At 39.3% G+C, this 20,218-nt stretch overlaps 1 protein-coding gene across 1 annotated transcript in view; it reads right to left on the bottom strand.

The window, feature by feature from the left end:
• The window catches only part of MKI67 (marker of proliferation Ki-67), a 39,515-nt gene that overhangs the window by 7,079 nt on the left and 12,218 nt on the right, over positions 1–20,218 (bottom strand). Inside the window, 8 exon segments of the mRNA XM_067533432.1 lie at positions 5,795–5,864; positions 8,791–9,947; positions 11,439–11,573; positions 13,230–13,401; positions 15,417–15,532; positions 17,001–17,493; positions 18,202–18,446; positions 18,804–20,117. Of these exon segments, the coding sequence (XP_067389533.1) occupies positions 5,795–5,864; positions 8,791–9,947; positions 11,439–11,573; positions 13,230–13,401; positions 15,417–15,532; positions 17,001–17,493; positions 18,202–18,446; positions 18,804–20,117 (3,702 nt within the window).

Genomic DNA, 20,218 nt, shown 5'->3' with positions numbered 1-20,218 from the left:
GATCAAGTCATATTACAGATTTGGTAGCGTTGTCTGATGCAATTTGAGACCCACTTGGAGAGTATTTGGGCTGATATAGCTGAACTCTTAGATCTTTCCGCAATGGAAAGGAATAATCATGGGGACTTCCTGAAGGCCTTTGTCCTATTGAGGTAGAATGCCAGGGCTCTCGTGATATCTAAGGTATGCAATATGGCCTCCATATTGTCTCGGTGAGACTTAGGGTAGAAGGCTGGAAGGTAAATAGACAGATTCATGTGAAACGATTAGGACACTTTAAGGACGAATCTTGGATGAGGCCTAAGGGTGACCTTATCTAAAAAAACACTGTGTATAGGAGATGTGCCATCATGGCTGCTATTTCCCCAATTCTTCTAGCCAAGGTAATCACAATCATAAAGATTGTTTTCTTTGACAGGTATGGTAATGAACAGGCTCAAAAGGGGACCTCATCAGCCCTTCCAGCACTAGGTTTAGATCCCATGAGGGGGTAGGAAGTCAAGGTTGAGGAAAGAGGTTTGTTATTCTCTTCAGGAACCTTTTGGTGGTTGGGTGCAATAGAACTGAGTACCCCTCTACAGGTTGGTGAAATGCTGTCATAGCTGTCGGGTGGATCTTGAGAGAGCTCAAGAATAACCCTGATTTGTTAAGGGTCAGGGCATATTCCAGAATATGAGGAAGAGTTGCTGAGACTGTAGAGATTTGTAGGGATGTGTACCAAGTCTGGAATCTGGACCATTTCTGTAGGTAAGTGTGTTGTGTGGAAGGCTTTCTGCTGTGTAGTAGGACCTCCTGTACCTCTTTTGATCATGAGTTTTCTAGGTGCTGGAACCACATAGGAGCCAAGTCTTGAGGCAGAGGATCCCCAGGTTGGGAAGCATGGTGTGTCCCTTGTCCTCAGAGAGAAGATGCAGTGTGGCTGGAAAGGAGGTCAGTGGGCACATCACAAGCTGCATCGAGTAACTGTACTAGGTTTGTCTTGACCAAACGGGAATGATGAGAATTATATGAGCACTGTCCCTTTACCTTTAACAGGCCCTTTAGCAGGACAGGAAATGGAGGGAAGGTGTAAAGGAAGAGGGAGGAAGAGAGAATTCACCAGGGAATGCTGACCGATCCCTGCCCTGAAACAGTACTGTAGGTACTTCCTGTTCTGGAAGGTGGTGAACATGTCTGTGAATGGTGTCCCCCATCGATATTGCTAGGTGTATCTCCCACTTGTGGTTGTGCACGAATTTGCAGTTCACTTTGTCTGCTATTGAATTGTGTGTGCTTGGGAGGTAAGCCATGTATAGGTTGACATTGTGAGTTCCAGTTCCAGAATTTCAACACCTCCGAGCTCAGTAAGGGCAATCTGGCTCCTCCCTGGTGGTTGATATAATACATACAGTCTATGTTGTCCGTGAGTATCTTTATATGTGATCCTGCTATCAGCAGGAAGAAATGGGCACTCAAGGTGGTTGATATGTAGGGATATCTCTGCAGGTGACTATTTACTTTGTGTAGTGGGCAATAAACAAAAATTCATGGAAGCTCACAACCTGTCCCTGACTTTTACTAAACATACCCGTGACAGAATCTTAACCATAATCATTATCCCTCGTGAGTGTAGGTGGGCGGCCACCACCAAGAGAACTTTGGATAACGCTCTCCAGGCTAACAGTCCAAAGGGCAAAAACTCAGTATTGGTAAGCAAACCTTAGGAAACTGAGTTGGTAGTATCCAGACATGAAAATAGGCATCTTGTAGTTCAAGGGCTGAAAACTAGTCTCCCTGCTCCAGAGATGAAATTATCGTCAATAAGGTAACCATCTTGAACTTTTGAGCTTTGACACACTTGTTGAGAGCTCTGAAGTTCAGGATGGTCTCCAACCTCCTTTCCTTTTGGGTATTAGGAAATAGCAAGAGTAGAACCCTTTGCCTCAAAGATGTTGAGGTACTGGTTCTATGGCTCCTAACTGCATAAGGCAGTCTACCTCCTGCCGGAGCAGCCTCTTGTGAGAAGGGTCCCTGAAGGAGGACAGGGAAGGATGTTGTGGAGGGTAGAGGGGGGGTCAAGTGGATGGAATAGCTGAACCAAATGATCTCTAGGACCTGTTTGTCCAAGGTTATGTATTCCTAGGCACTGCAGAATGCTGCCAAATGGATGCATAGACAGCAGCGGGGATTGGTCTCGCGGTGCCTCAACCTGACCATCAAATGTGGTGTTTTGGGGCAGATGGCTATGTTGAGGACTGGGATCCAGAAGGCTCTTGCTTCAAGAGTGTCCCCTTTTTCCTCTGTGGTTCATAGCCTCACTGTGATGAGAAATAGGATGAATAACATCTTTGTTGGTATTGAGCTCTAACATGTCTCTTTTGCGTTGTCTATAAGCTCCTAGAGACCTGGGAGTGGCCCTGGAATCCTTTAAGGAGTGGAAAAAGACATCAGTCTTCTCAATGAAGAGCTTTACACCTTTGAAGGGGGGTCCTCCACCATAGTCTGTACCTCCTTCGGGAACCCCAAGATATGGAGCTACAATGCCGGTCTCATCACCACAGCCATGAAGATGGTCCTGGCAGCCATGTCAGCAGCATTATGGACTGATTGTAAGGACATCTTTGCCACCAATTGCCCTTTTTGGATAATGACCTTGAAGGAGTCTTGGGAAGTCTCTGGCATTTTATCAATAAAATCGTTTAACTTGTTATAATTTGTGTAATCATATTTCGCCACAAGCACTTGATAATTGGCAATTCTGAATTATAGAGTGGCTGAGGAATATGCCTTTCTACCAAAAAGATCTAGGCGCTTCTAATTTCTATCATACAGTAGTTCTGGAGTGGTGTTGTCTGCCACGTGAATTCACCGCATCCACCATGATGGAATTGGGTGGTGGGTGGGTAAATAGGAATGGAATCCTTCGCAGGGATATTATACTTTTCGTCTTCCTGCTTGCAAGCTGGGGCCACTGAGGCTCAGGTTTGCCATACCATCTTGGCTGGGTCCAAAATGGCCTTGTTGATTGGGAGGGCAATTTTATATATGGCCGAACGCGAGAGGATGTTGATTAACATATGGTGAGTATCTTTACCCTCTGCATACTTTTAGAGGAGGTTATCTGCCACTCTCTTTGCCAGCTCCTGGAATAGGAGAAAATCATCCACCATGGATGGTGGTGATGGCATGATCGTTTCATCTGGGGACGGGGAGGATATGGCTTTGGGTGTGACCTCTTCCCCTGTGTCCCCTTCTTGTTCCTCCATCTCTTGGGGTTCTGAGGCTTGTGATGCCACAACCAAGGGAGCATGACTGGGAAGTTCCCGAGCAATGCTCAGTGCCCCCGAGGCAGGTTGTCGGTATGCCGCCCAGGGATCCCAGTACGGTCACTGTGGTGGCATAGGGCCTAGTGGAGATGCGCATTGGTGACCATACCAGGATGGTGGCGGTGCCATCTGGTAGTACATTCCCGGATCCCATTGGCATTGAGTCTGATATGGAGCTTGGGAGGAGTACATGAAAGCCTTAATCTGGTTTACTTTCTCATCCCTCACTTGACATTAGCAGGGCATGGTATGGTTGTGGGGAAATACGCCTTGGTTGGTATTGGCTTGGTTCTGTGACCTTGGTACCAACAGTCAAAGTTTTCTATCACTGCTTGGCTGTCAGTTTGTTGGGATTCTGCTGGTACCAACCGTTACGGTGGTGTGATCAGTGGGGATAAGGACCTCACCCATACTGATCTCTCCATTGCCAAGTGGGCCGATGTCACTGGCTTCCGTACCAGGAGCATCTTTGGGTGTTTGCCCTTGTCTCTGTGTACCACAGCTTTGGTGCCTGTGGGCTTATCAGCGGTACCAGATGATGATGGTTGCTGCGAGGCATAGGTGCTGAATGATCTCGGTGCCAAAAATACTGAGCAATATGGGGATCACTTTCGGTGATCCCTGGGCTTGCCGAGGGGACTTCCTGTTCTCTTTTTTGATTTGTCAGAGGAGTCCCCTGACCATTTCTTCAACCGCACTATCCTTCAAAGACGAAAGTTAAGGGGAAGACTCACGCCCACCAGAGGACTGTGGTCTGAGAGTCGCCTCCACCAAGATGATGCACTGGGAGTGTTTGTCCACAACCAGGATCCAAGTATGACATGTCTTGAAGCCCAGAGAGTCGGGCATATCCTTGTTGAGGGGGGTCCTCTCCCCCCACCGAAGTTGACAGAAGAACAAAGTCTTTTCTTTTTTCTTTATATTTATATTTATTTTGGTGGCACGGCCAAATAAAAGTCAAAGAAGACTAAAAGGTTTGTAAAAACCAAAAATAACCAGTTGAAGGAGAGTTAACGATTCCCTAATGGACAGCAAAATGCTCTGTCTCTAGCCAGGGGCGGTTGAGAAGGAACTGAGGACAATTAGCCCATGCGCACTGAGCCTCGTGGGACCACATGAGGGGAGAGAGCACACGTGCAGGCTCAACAGACATGTCTACCAAAATTCTCCCATCAGCAGCGCAGGGACACAGACACGCCTACAGTGAAACACCCATAGGGACACTACTCCAAGAAGAAACTTGAATACATTTGATACTTTAGGTTTGATTATTTCATGACTGTTTAATAACCGTTGATAAAAGATACAATTATGGTTATTGTGATAATTTAGGGAATCTGTCTTTGTACAATTTATGAATTCTGATAACATTATACACAGAGTCCATAAAAATCAAACTCTCAATATACATTAAATCAGCCATTGGCTGACAAGGATCTTATCATATACCACACTCTCTGCTAGAAGGCTTCTCCCACACTGAACAATCAAAAGAAGTCATTAACATTATACTGAATGTGTTCTGACAGGACAATGGGTGTGCTAAAGTGGGGTGTTTGGGCTGTAAATATCCCGTTATTCCAGGTGGTCTGCAAGGATGCTGGTTGCAGCAATGGAAATTCCTCAGCAGAACAGGAGAAGCTTATATTGTAAGTTATAGCTTTAAAATTAAAAAGTGACAGAGGTGTCAGAACTGGCCTTTAAAAACTGTGAGGCTGGGAGGTTCATGCTGGAACATGCTTTCTGAGCTAGAGGGAACCTTTTGATTGTCTGACCAGCCCAAGTTGATGAGAGTTTGCTGCAAAAGTCAGAGAGAATACGTAACCAGGAAGAGAAGGCTGAGCTGGAAGAAAGGGGACCCTGAAAAGACACTGACTAATCCCAAAGAATGCTCAAGAGTGCTGAGGACTCAGTTTCATGCTCCCCCCCCAGATTCTTCTGCCAAATGATTTTCAATGATATGCTGCACAAAATCCCATTAATCTCATGTGTATATATTTAGCAAAAACTACAGTAAGGTAACATTAAGGCTATATATAGTTAACCAGAAAGTCATGAAATGTGAAAATTGATCCCACATTAAGAAAAGGGTACCATTGTATTTAGTAGCAATAAGAAAATCACAGATAAATAAATAAGTTAATGCTGGGCGATTCAATAGGTAGCATTCTTCCCTCCAACTCACTACTGAACCATGCTCCACCATGGTGTTAAAGGAATAATATACTGTTGGAAGTCTTTCAAAAGAGATTTAATTTTAAATGAAATTTAACAGCAGGATTTTCTGGTTGGTGGATCTACAGATGTTACTATCAGCTTACTACATTCATAAATTCCAATTCCCAGCAGCAAATATTTAAAAACTATCACTGCACAAACTAAACTAAATATTTTCTGATCATTTACTGTGTATTCTGGCATTTTCAAAAACATATATATTTAAGATACATTGTAAGTTATAGCTTTAAAATTCAGACATTTGTACTTACTATGTTCACTTTTGGGATCAGTATGAAAATTATTTTCTTGCATGAGATCCATAACTTCTGGTGATTTGACCTAACAAGATTAAATAATAATCAATAAATCTATGGCTGGCAGGGCTAAGGACAAGAAGGAGATTTTAAGTATATTTAGGAACAAAAGAAATGCTAATAATGGTATAGGCCTACTACCAGAAGGAGATGTTAAAACTGTTAACGATGCAAAAAAAGGCAGGAGTATTCAATAAAAATTTCTGTTCTATATTTGGAAAGAAGCAGGAGGATGTACTCTTATCACATGAGGATGAGGAGATACTTCCCAGCCCATTACTAAGGAGGATGTTAAACAACATCTGCTATGGCTAAACATTTTTTAAATCGGCAGGCCCTAGTAACTTGCCCCCAAGAGTCTTAAAAGATTTAACTGAGAAGATCTCTGACCTGTGCATATTAATTTTTAATAAATCTTGAAATATCTGGAAATTCTATAGGTCCAGAAGAGTGGTCATGTGCAACTATTTAAAAAGGACAAGCTGGATGACCCAGGTAACTATAGGCTGGTTAGCCTATTGTCAGCCACAGGCAAAATAATGAAAAAGCTGATACGGGATTCAACTGGTAAAGAATTAAAGGATAAAAACGTAATTAATGCCAGTAAACATGATTTTATGGGGGAAAAAACAGATGTCAAACAAACCTGATTTCATTCATTTTTGAGACACACACTTGGTTGAGAAAGGTAACTGTTTAGATGCAATATACTTAAGACTTTTATAAGGCATTAGCATCACAACATTCTTATTAAAATAGCACTATACAATATCAATAAAGCACGTTAAATAGAATAAGAACCAGCTAATTGACAGATCTCAAAAAGTAGTTATCAATGGAAAATCATCATCAAATAGGGGTGTTTCTAGTGGAATTTTGTAGGGATTGGTACTAGGCCTGATGCTATTCAATATTTTCATCAATGATCTGGAAGTAAATATAAAATCATCGCTGACAAAATTTGCATATGACACCAAGATTGATTGAATGATAAATAATGAACAGGGTTGTCATCATAGAGAGTGGTCTGAATCACTTGGTAAACTGGCCCCATTCAAACACAATGTGTTAATGCAGCCAAATGCAAAGTTTTATACATCTAGGAAACAAGCAAACTAGGCCAAACCTACAGAATGTGGTACTGTATCCTGGAAAGCAGTCACTCTGAAAAGGATCTAGGGAGTTGGAGAGGAAAGGCAAACCAACATGAGTCCCAGTGCCACACTGTGGCAAAAAGGGCTAATGTGTAGAGCCCTGCAAATCTGCAGATATATGCTTTATATCTGCAGACAATTTTTATGGATCATGGATTGGATACGGATACAAATTTGGAGATAGGCAGCAAAATCCCCCATGCTCATATCACCATAGTTTAAGCAGCCAAGCAATTTAGGAAACCTTTCCTGACTTCACTGCCGTATCAGGTCAGTTGGTGAGGGAAGCAGCTGCTTCTCCCTCTCCAACTGACCTGATACGGCAGTGAAGTCCGGAGAGGTTTCTTAAATTCTTTGGCTCCTTAAACCAAGGTGATAGGAGCATGAGGGATTTTGCTGCCTGTCTTGATCTATCACCTCCCCTTTCTCTGTGTGAGAGGGAATATAGGATCCTGAAGGCGGGGAAGCAATGTCAGGCTATGAGCTGCAGACAGTTGCTTCTCCACCTTTGAGATCCTATTTACAGTACAGAGGCATGCACACAGACCCTCCTCCTGAGAGGCACTGTGACAGTGGTCCTCAAACTTTTGACCCCTGCATGCTCCCCCTTACGTCTGTCCATGCCCCTCCCCAACTGGAACTGGGAGCAGGTCCATAGTCAGGTGGGGACCGCAGCTGGGAGCCAGGCCATGGTCAAGGGGCTGTGATTGAGGCCAAGGCTGTACCTGGGGACCATGGTGGGCTCCAGAGGCCAGGAGCCAGGTGTCAAGGCTGCAGGCCGTAGTGGGAGCAAGCTGCTGAGACTGGGGGAGGGTGCTGCAGCCGGGGGCCAAGGCCGGGCTCCATGGCTGGAGTGTGGGAGGGGGCCGAGGCTGGGCCCAGAGCGGAGTGGGGCTGAGTGGCATTCTCTCCCTGCTCCCGATAGGGATGGACCCAGGCCTGGCCGTGCCCCCCCTCCAAACATTCCTCTACGCCCCCTAAAGAGTGCACCCCACATATTGAAGACCTCTGCACTGTGAGATAGCATGCTTCTGCGGGTGTGGTGCGAATATAGATAAAAAATGGAGTGCAGATCGCAGATCAGATACAAACTAATTCTTGCAGATGTGGATTGGATGCGAATGCACATTTTTGTATTTGTGCAGGGCTTTATTAATGTGATCCTTGGATATATGAGCAGGGGAGCAGTGAGTAAGAGTTGGGAAGTGATTTTACTTCCGTATAAAGCATTGGTGAGACCAATACTAGAATACTAGATGCAATTTTGATGTCCATGTTTTAAAAAGGATGTTTAAAAAATGCAAAGGGTGTAGAAAAGCCAGAAAAATTATTAGAAGACGGGAGAAAATTCTTTACAGTGAGAGACTTAAGAGCTCAATCTGCTTAGTTTATCAAAAACAGCTGAAAGGCAATTTAATTACAGTATCTAAGTATCTTCTCAGGAAGAAAGTACTAAAGAACTCTAATCTAGAAAGACATAAAACCCACCAATGGCTGGAAGCTGAAGCCAGACATATCCAAATTAGAAATAATGCACACATTTTTAATAGTGAGAGCAAGTATTAACCATTAGCACAAGCTACCAAGGGAAGTGGTGGATTCTTGATTCAAAGATCTCAAGAGATGGAGATGGTTAATGCATACTTCCAGAAATGCTAAATAAGTTATTGAGCTCAACACAGGGGTAACTGGATGAAATGTAATAGCCTGGAGGGCAGTATAGATCATTTTATGGTACTTTCTGGTCTTAAAATTTATGAATTTGACTAAAATGAAAATTATCAAAATATCTTTTACCTTCATTTCCTTTGGTGTATCAAACATTTCTTTAACACCAACATAATCCAATTCAGAATTTGAATATTTTTGTTTAGGCTCAGCCATAAGTTTTTGCAATCCCACAAAGTCATTAACTGGTTGATATTTTTCCCTTGGTGTCCTCAGTAGTCTGCTGATACCAAACATGTCTTCTACTGGTTCAACTCTTTCCTCTGATGTCTTCAACAGACTTTTGATTCCTGCCATATCTTCTGATTGGATTCTCTGCTTAGATGTTTTCATAACATGGCTGATCCCTATTGTGTCTTCTACTAGCTGACATTTCTGCGTTTGTGTCGTCTTCATAAAGGAGACTCCCACCAGATCATTTACTACTTGCTTTTTTTGTGCTGGAGTCTTTAGTAATCTTTCTAAGGCAATTTCATCTTTAAGAGATTCCATCTTCTGCTCTGGAGTCTTCAAGAGCCTTTTGATGCCTGACAGAGCCTCGACAAGTTCCATCTTTTGCTTTGGAGTCCTCAAGAGCCTTTTGACGCCCGAAAGTGCCTCGACGGGTTCCGTCTTTTGCTTTGGAGTCCTCAAAAGCCTTTTGACACCTGACAACGCCTCGACGTGTTCCGTCTTTTGCTTTGGAGTCCTCAAAAGCCTTTTGACACCTGACAACGCCTCGACGGGTTCCGTCTTTTGCTTTGGAGTCCTCAAAAGCCTTTTGACACCTGACAACGCCTCGACGGGTTCTGTCTTTTGCTTTGGAGTCCTCAAGAGCCTTTTGACACCAGACAGTGCCTCGACGGGTTCCGTCTTTTGCTTTGGAGTCCTCAAGAGCCTTTTGACACCAGACAGCACCTCGACGGGTTCTGTTTTTTGCTTTGGAGTCCTCATGAGCCTTTTGAGGCCTGACAGAGCCTCAACAGGTTCCAGTTTTTGCTTTGGTGTTTTCATGAGCCTTTTAGCTCCCACGGTCACCTCAGTTATATGCTTTTCTGGCATTTCCAATGGATTACTCATTTCCACCTTTTCTTCCAGTACAGCTCTCTCTTTCTTAGGAGTCTGCTTTAATTTAACATCCACAAAAGCAGAATTTGGAGACTTCTCCACTCTCAGGAAGCGAGATACAACATCTTTTCCCTGTTGTGACATGCCTGAGGTACTTAATGGTGATATTGCCATCTCTCCTGTAATAAAATTAGGTTTATGTAATTTGAAAGGAAATTTAAGCAAGGCAGTTGAATATGCAAATTGCTGAATAAGTGTGTGAAGAAATTATCAGGCAGGCAAAGCTTTCTCCCCAGCCCACCAAATCTAGTCTTATTTAAACAAGTAACTTGGGTAATTAACAATGAAAAATAACATGAAAGCCCCCATGTGGCACTACACAAATTTTAAAAATAAGTTTATTGAATTAAATATGAAAATGAATTAGTGCTCCTTCTGTTAATTAATCTGATATTAAGTTAAATTTCTTGTATGCGGTCCCTAAATTTTAAATGTGTTGCAAATTTTGTTTTGAAAATGCATAACTATCATAGAAGTATCAAGCGGAAGCTGAATTTTTTGGCATAAGGGGATGTTTGGCATTTTTGGCAATTGAAAAGGTGTGGGGGGCAAGAAAACATTGTGCAAGGTAAGCACATTAAGGTGGCCAATAATGCAGTAAATGTTGATACTGAAATTTGCTTCATCTCTAACTGCTATTGTTTCAGTCTGTCTGTAGACTAAGCATCAGTTCATTTATGGTTCATGTTTGAAAGATTTTTGTTGTTAACCATAGTTGTATCTACACTAGATTTACCAACAATTTCTCAAGGTTGCTAACACAAGTAGTTATAATATAATGCCTGGATTAGAGCAGGAATGGATAACACTGGTAAAATTGAAGTGGTCACTGTCCTCTTGTCTACACTATAGCTCTCACTGAAATGCAGTGCTAAAATATTGGTATATTATAGGATTTTTTCTTGAATTCTACCTATAAAGAATTATATTAAAGTGTCACTTTTGCTAAATTTTGAGAAAAAAAATCTTATTTTATCTCTCCAGGACAACATTAGCTTTGATTCTCAGTGACCCAATAACTAGTCCCAAAAGTTACAACAGGAAGGAAGGAAACCCTACCAAAAGGAGTGTGTGGAAGTTAGGATGGTGCCTACTCAGTACCATCCTTCCACCGTGGATAGTCTGACTTCTTATTCTGAGCCTCACCTTTTCCACAAACACCACTTTCTCCCTATCTTAAAACATGAGCGTTGAGCTTAGTTGCGCCTGCGTACAACAATTCACTGCATTTTGCTGAAGCGTAGCAACTCTTCAATGTGGAGTGCTTTAAACCCATTTTTCACAATCATACATGCTTCAGCATTCTGAAAGCACCATATTCCACAGTGCACAACAATTCAATGAAGAACTGGATCACTCCAGTTCAGAAATAGCTGGTACTACAAATACATCTTTTAAGACAGAAAGCAGCATTCAACCACCTATCTCAGAATTACCTCGAGTTGCCACCTATCCCATTCTCACTCTACACTAAGTCTGCATAGGTTAAAACTGACAAGGCTTAGCTTCAAAGACCCAGGTTAGTAGCCTCTATTCTGTTTTTCCTGTATGTAATCCATAAACCATCACTCTCTTTCCACAAGTCTATTAAAAAGAAAAAACAAACATACCAGACTCCGTTGGAGTGTGTACCTCAGAGACTTCATTTTCAGTACATGATGGTGTAAGAGCAGTCTTCTGAGCAGCAGATAAAGAAAGACTCTTTTGATTCTCATTTACTGGAGTTCTAAACATCTCAGTCATTCCTATTATGTTCAAAGTAATTAGCATGTGCTTAGTCCTTTTATTCAAATAGTAGATCACACAATGTAACACTAAGTGCAGATAATCATACATGACTTCACGCCTACGCCTTTGTTGCAAAATACAGGCAGCTATAACAGGAGCTAGGTGGCATAATATTTTAATACTCTGATCGTTCCAGTCACCTTGGAAACATGCTATATCATAAGTGAAAGTCAAGTTAGTAGTTTCATCCCATATTAAAATCAGGGAAATTAGCCTTTATTCAAAAAACCCAAAGCTAGGACAGTAAGGATACAGTAGAGCAGAACTGAGTAATATAAATTATCTGCAAAATACCAAGTACACGTGTAAAACTGCAGAACAGGGCAGGGGGAAGAAACTCTTTTTAAGAGAATTATTGATATTGTGCTGTGAGAAGCTCTAAATTAATCACAAAGAGAAAGTGGACACACATTATTTTATACAGCAAGATATCAAAATATAATGTAAAGTTTAACATAGTTACACATCCTGCTTTTAAGCTATTCGCCACCTTCCTTTTAAACAAAGTGAATGTAATTCATTTTATTTGTAAAACAACCAAACACTACTATACTAAACTACATATAAGCTTTATCTAGAAACATACTTTACTCATGCATCAAGGTATGATGGCTCAATTTGCATGCAGAATTGTGCTCCAGATATACAGAAAGCACACATGCAAGTATGGAGCATCACATATTGAAATAATTACAACTATACATTAAAATAATATTTGATTGAGATACTGCTCAAATAACATTTACATGCTATCAGCAGATGCCAAAACCCACGTTTGGGTCCAATAGTGCTAAGCACTGCACAAAAATATACATGAAAATCCATTCCCAAAAAACTTACTATGTAGACAGCAAGACATAACAGGTGCATAAAAAAAACCAAAACATGTGATCCCAGTTGGAAAGGAAGAAAAAAAAAGGATAGATTAACAAAATAAAATGTTTTAGTATGGACTGACTAAAAATTATGCTAATCAGTAGCAGTAATCAGAGCTTGCTACTTGCCAGTTATCACATGGCAGTTTTCAGTGCTCATTGCAACATAGGTGAGTTTTAAGGCACTTAACAGAAAGTTGTAGTTTTACAGATTTGACTAACAGTTTTTCCCACATGCAAGTGGAGTATGGGAGAAAGTATAAAGACACTAGTGTAAGAAAGTAGAAAAGTAGGCAATGGAGGCTCTAGCATCATTGGTGGAGTTAAGAAAGGCATCAACCTTGGGTTAAGATGAATAGATATGGCAGATCTTAACTGTGTTGGGCTTTGACAAGGTTAGGACAGAAAGTTTGTATTTGATGTAGCAAAACCAATGGAGGAACCTAGAGAATGTAGTGACATAGAATGATGAGCTTGACAAAGTTTGCTTTTTTTTCAGGAAGTGAAAATAAATGCAAACCTCCCTAATACAAGGTTCAAATTGAGATTTTAAACTCAAGGCCAAAATATTTAAAGTATGGTTTCCACATTATATAAGAGTATTTTCTACTACGTAAAGGAGATTAACATGTTCCCAGTTACACAACAGACTGTATTAAGTAGAAAATGCTTTAATCAACCAACATAAAGTAAAATAACACAAGAATTACATGGTTTAATTAAAAGTCTAAAAGTTACCTGTGAAGCTTTCATTTATATTCATGTTTTGTTTCAAAGCATAATTCTTCACCACTCTAGGGGCCTGTCCAACCAGCTTCATTGTGGTGGTATGAGCTCTTCCTATCACTATTGTAGCTGGAGAATCTGCATGACCTGTACTAAAATGACCTTTTACTTTTCTTGCTGGAGTCTGTTGAAAGAAAAACAGAGCTGCTCAGTAAATGAGGATTTATTTTCATAACCAAAACAGAGCAAGATCCACACACAAACCTTGTACAAGTGTTACTGAAAATTTTAAGTCCATTTGGTTGAACTGGTGCAAAGCTTAGATTGGTTTATATTTAAACATTGATTTTAGTTAAATCAGTATACATTTTGTGCACAGATCAGCCCAAATCAGAATGAGGGTCAATTTAAAAAATTGGATTTTAATTTAAGTTGGCTTTTTTATTTAAATGAAATACAGGTTTATTTTTAAAAATAAACCTAGAACAAGTTTGCTGATGTGCTAAACCAGCTCTTGATAGAAGTTGTCTCTTCTGCAGGTAGAGAAAGAATATTTTCTTCACTTCAGTTCAATGAATAGTTCATACAAAAGCTTAGAAACGAACTGGGAGATTTCTAACATTTTCTAACATAATAAAAATGTAAAAAATTAAGAATCTGAATAAGTGTAAGTTAAGCTATTTAATTTCTTAAATAAATGTAAACAGCTATAAGTGTATTCTCCAAATTTAGTGTAAAGGCTACATCTAACTGCCAATCAAAATATTTTATTGGTTACCAAGCAATGAAAAAAATTAACCGTTCTTTAGGAAAGTAATTCAGAAGTAAAAATAAAAAGCAAGATTAAAATAAATTATTGAAATCAATGTTTCCTGCTTGCTGATTTCAATCACTCCACCCTAGTCGGAACAGTATTAAATACCTATCTGGCTCATTCCCTATCACAAAGCTTCTTAAGATCAAAACAGAAATTTTTCTAAAGCTCTATTTTCATTTTTCTGCTATAATTGTTACTTATGTTTCCCATCATGGGTTAGGTTTGGGAAATGGGAAGGAAGAGAAAAAATTTACATCTATCAATGTTTTGGCATCCAGAATGGGAGAACAATTTAATGGTGATCTCAAAAGTAAAATTTGACTAGAAAGATGTCAAAGAGCAATGCCTACATACTAAAGATAAGCAAACTTCTAGCAAACTTTGCATACAACAATTTAAGAACTCAAAAAGTTCTAAATAAATCAACATTTTCTACTCCCTGTTATAATCAAATTTCTTACAGAACACAAAAGTTAAGCTGGCTCCCTCTTTCTCCCCTTTTGGCCCTATAGTTGTGACAACCTTCCTCTCTGCTGATAGCCTTTGTATAACTCTGGGTTGTTGGGCTAACACAGAACCACTCTAGTTAACTGAAGGAGAATTTTCAAGATATTACTGTGAGATAAAATTAAAGTTTACTAGAAATTCAATTTCAATTTTTGTACTAGTAAAAATAAAATTGATTATCCTTTCAGCATACACCTTGACCACAAAGTGGTCTAACAAGCCCCTCCACATACACAACCCTCAATGATAGCTGATGTCTGCTGGACGAATATGAACTAAAGTATAATATTTATACCAACTAAGGAGAAAGGACAAGAATTGGAATACTGCTGTTGTCCTGTACCACTGGAAGCAGAACATGAAGAGAAATTTTATCCTGAAACTTGGTAGTTTAAAGTTCTACAATTTCAAGTTTGTTGATATAGGAAAGCATAAAACTAGGTGTGTGATGGAAGATCAAGACCTCTATTTTCAGAAATGGTCCATGTTATAAAAAAGTTTGAGATCACTAATCTAACCTTGTCTCTTACATTAGAGCTGCTGACCAATACAATGAATAAGCAAATCTTTATTTTGTATTTTTCCACTGTGAATATCTAAGTAATTTAAAGGTACACATTCTTTAGTTTCAATTAAGTTCTGTATTTAATATATCACTGAAAGAAAAATGGTGCAAATTTGGCCCTGTCCTTTCACTAATCAAGAAGGAATACTTGGAATCCAGCACATTTAGAGTCATCCAGGAGATATATACAAGTGCTTGAAGACTATTTGGTGGGCAAGGAAAATTTTGACACACCTGGATACTAATAATGTATAAAAGCTGATGAAGTTATGCATTCAGAAATAGGCTTTTTTATTTTAAATAAAAATACCTTTGGTGATTTTGTTGACTTCTTGGTTGATCTTCCTTTCAGAACACATTTTTTAACAGCTTTTACTTGTGGTCTTGCAACACCCAACTTCACCACTTCTGCCCAAGATTTTGCTACTGGAATGGAAAAAAAGAATTACATCCAGAACAGTTCTCAAGTGTGTAAACAGCAGTCCAAAGGTATTTCCTCATAATTCCCATATTTAAAATACATTTGCTATGGAATTTAGCTCAGGTAATTACAGGTGGAGCTGGCAACAACACCTATAGTTGAGGTTGCATAACATTTTCCATTAAAAGACTCTAGTTTCAGTTGCTTTTATCTTTGCAAAAATTTAACCATTTGAATTATTTATTTTATATCGTGTGTCATCCTCACACAGATATCTATACACACACACACACACACACACACACACACGTTTCAGTAAAAATGGTTCAGCCCCAAAAACAAGGTCAGGGAAAAATATGTTTTGGCCATGTTACATTTTTTTTATGCCTGTTCTGCAGCTAAGCTCCAATGTCTCTATGCTTTGGAGCAGGGATTTAAAATTTCGCAGGGGTTCATGTTGTGTTCCAAAGTGCCTGCTCTGTCCTTGTGAAAATCCACCCCAATTTTGGCAGAATTATGAGATTCTGATAATTGCTCAGAGGTTTGTTAGAGGTAGGCAACAAAATTAACCAAACATTCCATCTGCACTGGGTATGTTATACTTCCATGGAGTCCTGTACCAACCAAGCTGACCAGGGGTAAGCTAGGTATTCTACCATTGCTCCTCTAGAGATGATAGCCACCAGAATTGAAAGAAGGGACAGTCTCTGCTCTCTGTGCACCACACCCCACCCCTCTTTGTGACCAGGCAGCATGGAGGAGGAGGAAGCAAACTGATTTAAATGGAGTAGGTGAAGAATAGATAAGGCAAGGGCTGTTGAAAAAGTTTACAGTGATAGACTCAAAGAGTTCAACATGTTTAGTTTTTTGTTTTTAAAAGTTGAGATGATCTGATTATAGTGCATAAGTACTCTTCACTAGGAGAAAATCCCAGATACTAAAGAGCTTTCATCTAGCAGAGAAAAGCATAAGACCCACCAGTGGCTGGAATCTGAAGCCAGACAAATTCAAATGAGTAATAAGACTCAAATTTTTAGTAGTGAGGCTGATTAACCACTGGAATGAACTACCAAAGAAAGTGGTAATTTCTCCATCTCTTGAGGTCTTTGAATCAAATCTGAATGCCTTTCTGGAAATTATGCTTTAGTCAAACAAGTTACTGGGCTCAATACAGGGATAATGGGGTAAAATTAAATGGTCTGTTATATACAGAGGGCAAACTAGATAATCTAATGGTCCCTTCGAGCCTTAAACTTTACAAAGCTATATTCAGTGCAAGGTTTGGATGTACAGAAAACAACACATAGCACTACACATTGAATGATGATAAAACTCATCCTGTGCATTGAGGTAGGGGTCATGTAGAAACTATAGTATGTGATTATGTAATTAAAGAATATCATAATGCATATGGCTTCTGTTCAATTTTTAAAGAAACACTAACAGTCCCCAAAATCAACTACTTCAACAAACCTAGCAAATTGGCTTTAGAAGCACCACTTCTTCTTTTAGAATGAATTGTTTCCACAGCACCACTCCTCCTCTTTGTGGGAGTTTTCTTTGCAGTAAATCTTATACTACGCCTTATTAATTGTTTAGGTGTAGTTGGCACAGACATCTGATGTTCCTGGTTAATATGAAAAGATCCAGGTGTCTTGACTCCAGTAAAATCTCTCTCATTTGTATTAACTTCTGTTGCAGCAGTACCCTGCTCCTTTGAAGTGGGAGATGGTGTGCTAATGTGAGAAACAGAGAAGCGTCCTTTTGTAAATGGTGTATTTGATGGGAAGTTTGCAGTAAGATTAGGTGAAATTTTTTCTAGAGTGGTCGTTGAGGCAGCCAGGGACCTCCTGGCGGGCGGCGAGGCAGCCGGGGACCTCCTGGCGGGCGGCGAGGCAGCCGGGGACCTCCTGGCGGGCATGTTTTTTGGTGATGATTTTTCTTTTTGCAAATGCTCTGACAGATTCTGATAAGATTAAGAAAAAGCTCTCTCATAAAGTAGAAATGCAAATTCTCACCTAACTGAAAAGCGCCCCCTGAACATATCAAATTAACTGAAAGAAGCTTCATTTTACTCATTTAAAATAAAGCTCAGAAAAAAAAAGATGTTTAACATTTTAGTTTCAAAACAGCTGCAAAAAGAGTAAGAGATAGGAATTCAAGTAAATCATTCATTACCTGAACGTAGGTTAAAATTTCAATTTTAAACAGTTGTGTTTACATCAAGTTTGGTACATATCTTTTACTAAACTTAATTCACAGGTTGGTGGAAGCAATGGATAAACTTTTTTAGGCTACAATTAATGTATTATTTTGTAGCTTCAGTCGTTTTAATTCCATTTAGTCAATTTTCAATCTATATTGCAGTAATTTCCCAACAAATGTCAATTCCAGTTAATATTAATAGATAATGTTAGTTGATTGGGGCCCCTCCATTCTACTGTTATACATAATATTGTGCATGTGACAGGTGAATAAAAATACAATCTCAAGTCAGACACTTATGAGCTGGGCCTTCAAACATGAGAGTTCAAAAATACTGAAGAGCTAGCTACACTGGAAATAGCTGTATTCAAGATACAGTATCTGCCTTTCCTCATGTATGACTTTTTCAAACTTAACATTTCTATTTTGTTTACTTGGTAATGTTTAAATTTTGATAATCAAAGTTTACCTTGATTACAAGACGTTTGAATCCATGGCCCTTCTTCAGAACTGCACGAGGTGAATTTCCAAATGGTAAGCTTAACCTTGCTGGAATTGCACCTCTTCTAAGTGGTGAATTGGGTGGCAGACTTTTATCAAAAAGTTCAGGACTGAGATGACCACCAAAGGACACTCTCTTTCTTTTCCCAAGAGGCTGAAGTAACAAATCAAGTTCTCCACTTTTCCGCTTTTGAGGTGACCTCTTTGTCTCACCTTTTAAAAATTACAAGCATTGAAAAATTTCTCCACATATGTAAGAGTCAAAAAACATTGCAGCATATAAATGAGAAATTAATATTTACTTATTTTGAAGTCTGAAGCACATATAAAGCCATATTTAATGAGCACAAATCCTTAAAATTTAGTTTTTTCACAATTAATTGAGTAGATGTAGTTACATACACATTTTCTCAAACAATTTCAATGTATTAATTATGTTTAGTCATAATTACATGTAAAATATTTAAGGATAGATGTGCAGCAAAAAGGACATATCTTCACTTACATAAAACAGAATAGTCTCTCCCAAATAAATTTAAAATATATCTCCTAACTGTACCAAATATTTACCTGACTTTTTGTCTTCAGTAGGTAGGCTAGAAGTACTTATTTCTGATGCAACGTCATCAGCTTTCAATAGTGAAACACTTTTAGAGCACCTTCTTTTTGATATCATCCTGTTTGGTCCCAGTATAATATTAGCATCTTCCACATCTAATTTCTGTTGGTAATTCTCTGTGGTCAGCTTTTCTTTAGCGTCACTATCTTGGATATCATAATTCTTGTCATGTTCTTGAGATGGATCTCTCTCCAATGTTTCTTCAGCCATCTTTCCAGAGCTCCCTCGTCTTCCCCTTTGCACTCCAGAATGGTATTTATGGCTAGCAGATGATGCATCTTTTGGTGTTAACCTTTCTGGAATTAATAACTCTGAAAATGGACTTTTATTTGCAACTGTTTTACTCTGTCTAACACTCCGTTTGGGGCTTTTGGAATTACTATACCCAGGAGAAAAGGCAACAGTTTCAGAATCTCTCTCTTTAGTTATGCTAACTGAGTAAGTCTCATCATGAATTTCTTTTAGCACTTCTTCTGCATTTAAGGATTTTCTTGGTGTAAGCTGTTTACTATTTCTCTTTTGCTTTGAATATTTATTATTTTCTCCCAAAATACATGATTCATTCCTACCAACACTATTGCACACTACATCTTTCTGTTGAATTTCAGTTGAAGTTTCTGTTGCTTTAACTCCTAACGATGGATCTTGTTCAATTGGTGGTGCACCTGAATTTGCAGAACTTATTTCAATGGTCTTTGCAGATGGGCTGGAATGAGCCTGAAGAGTTTTCCTTTTGTACCTTGCGGTAGATACAGCATATTTATCAGTTTCAGAAATGTCTGTCAAGCTTGCTTCGTTTGTTGCATTAGCTGTCTGTGGTGGCTGTTCTATTGGTTTTCCAGTGTGGCATATTTTATCAATGCATTCAAAAGATTCTATGCAGCATGTTTTGGGTGAACATGTTCCACTTTGGTCACTCTTTCTCTTTAATTTGGTTGTGACATACTTAGTCATTTTAATGCTTTCAGAGTTTCCTGGAACACTTTGTTCCTGTGTTGAAACACTGTCCTGCAAATGCAAATGTAAATGACTTCTCTCTTGAATATCTCTTGGCTTGGCTTTTGAAACAGAAGTTTGAAGACTTCCAGAAAAGCTCTTAGAACCACTTCTTTCAGTAGAGATCTCATTAAGTTCCACACTGTTTATTTCTTGTTCTTTAACTTTAGACTGTTCAATAGCCTCACCAACGCTTTTCTCTTTTTCCTTCATCTGGCTCTCTTGACCAGATGGACATATTAATAATGAAATCGGCTGGACATTAGTCTCTGTAGAATAAATATAAAATTAAAGAATAAAAATTGTCTTAAATTTGATTACAGAAATGCCCTAACTAGCAAAAAAAAAAAAAAAAAAAGCTTTGAAAGTA

Source organism: Emydura macquarii, unplaced genomic scaffold (assembly GCF_026122565.2).
Source record: "Emydura macquarii macquarii isolate MOO-44397 ecotype Brisbane River unplaced genomic scaffold, CSIRO-AGI_Emac_v2 contig_3343, whole genome shotgun sequence".
In the NCBI taxonomy this organism is placed as follows: Eukaryota; Metazoa; Chordata; order Testudines; family Chelidae; genus Emydura; species Emydura macquarii.
Note: the sequence above shows the minus strand (reverse complement) of the source record. Positions and strands in the feature narration are given on the sequence as shown.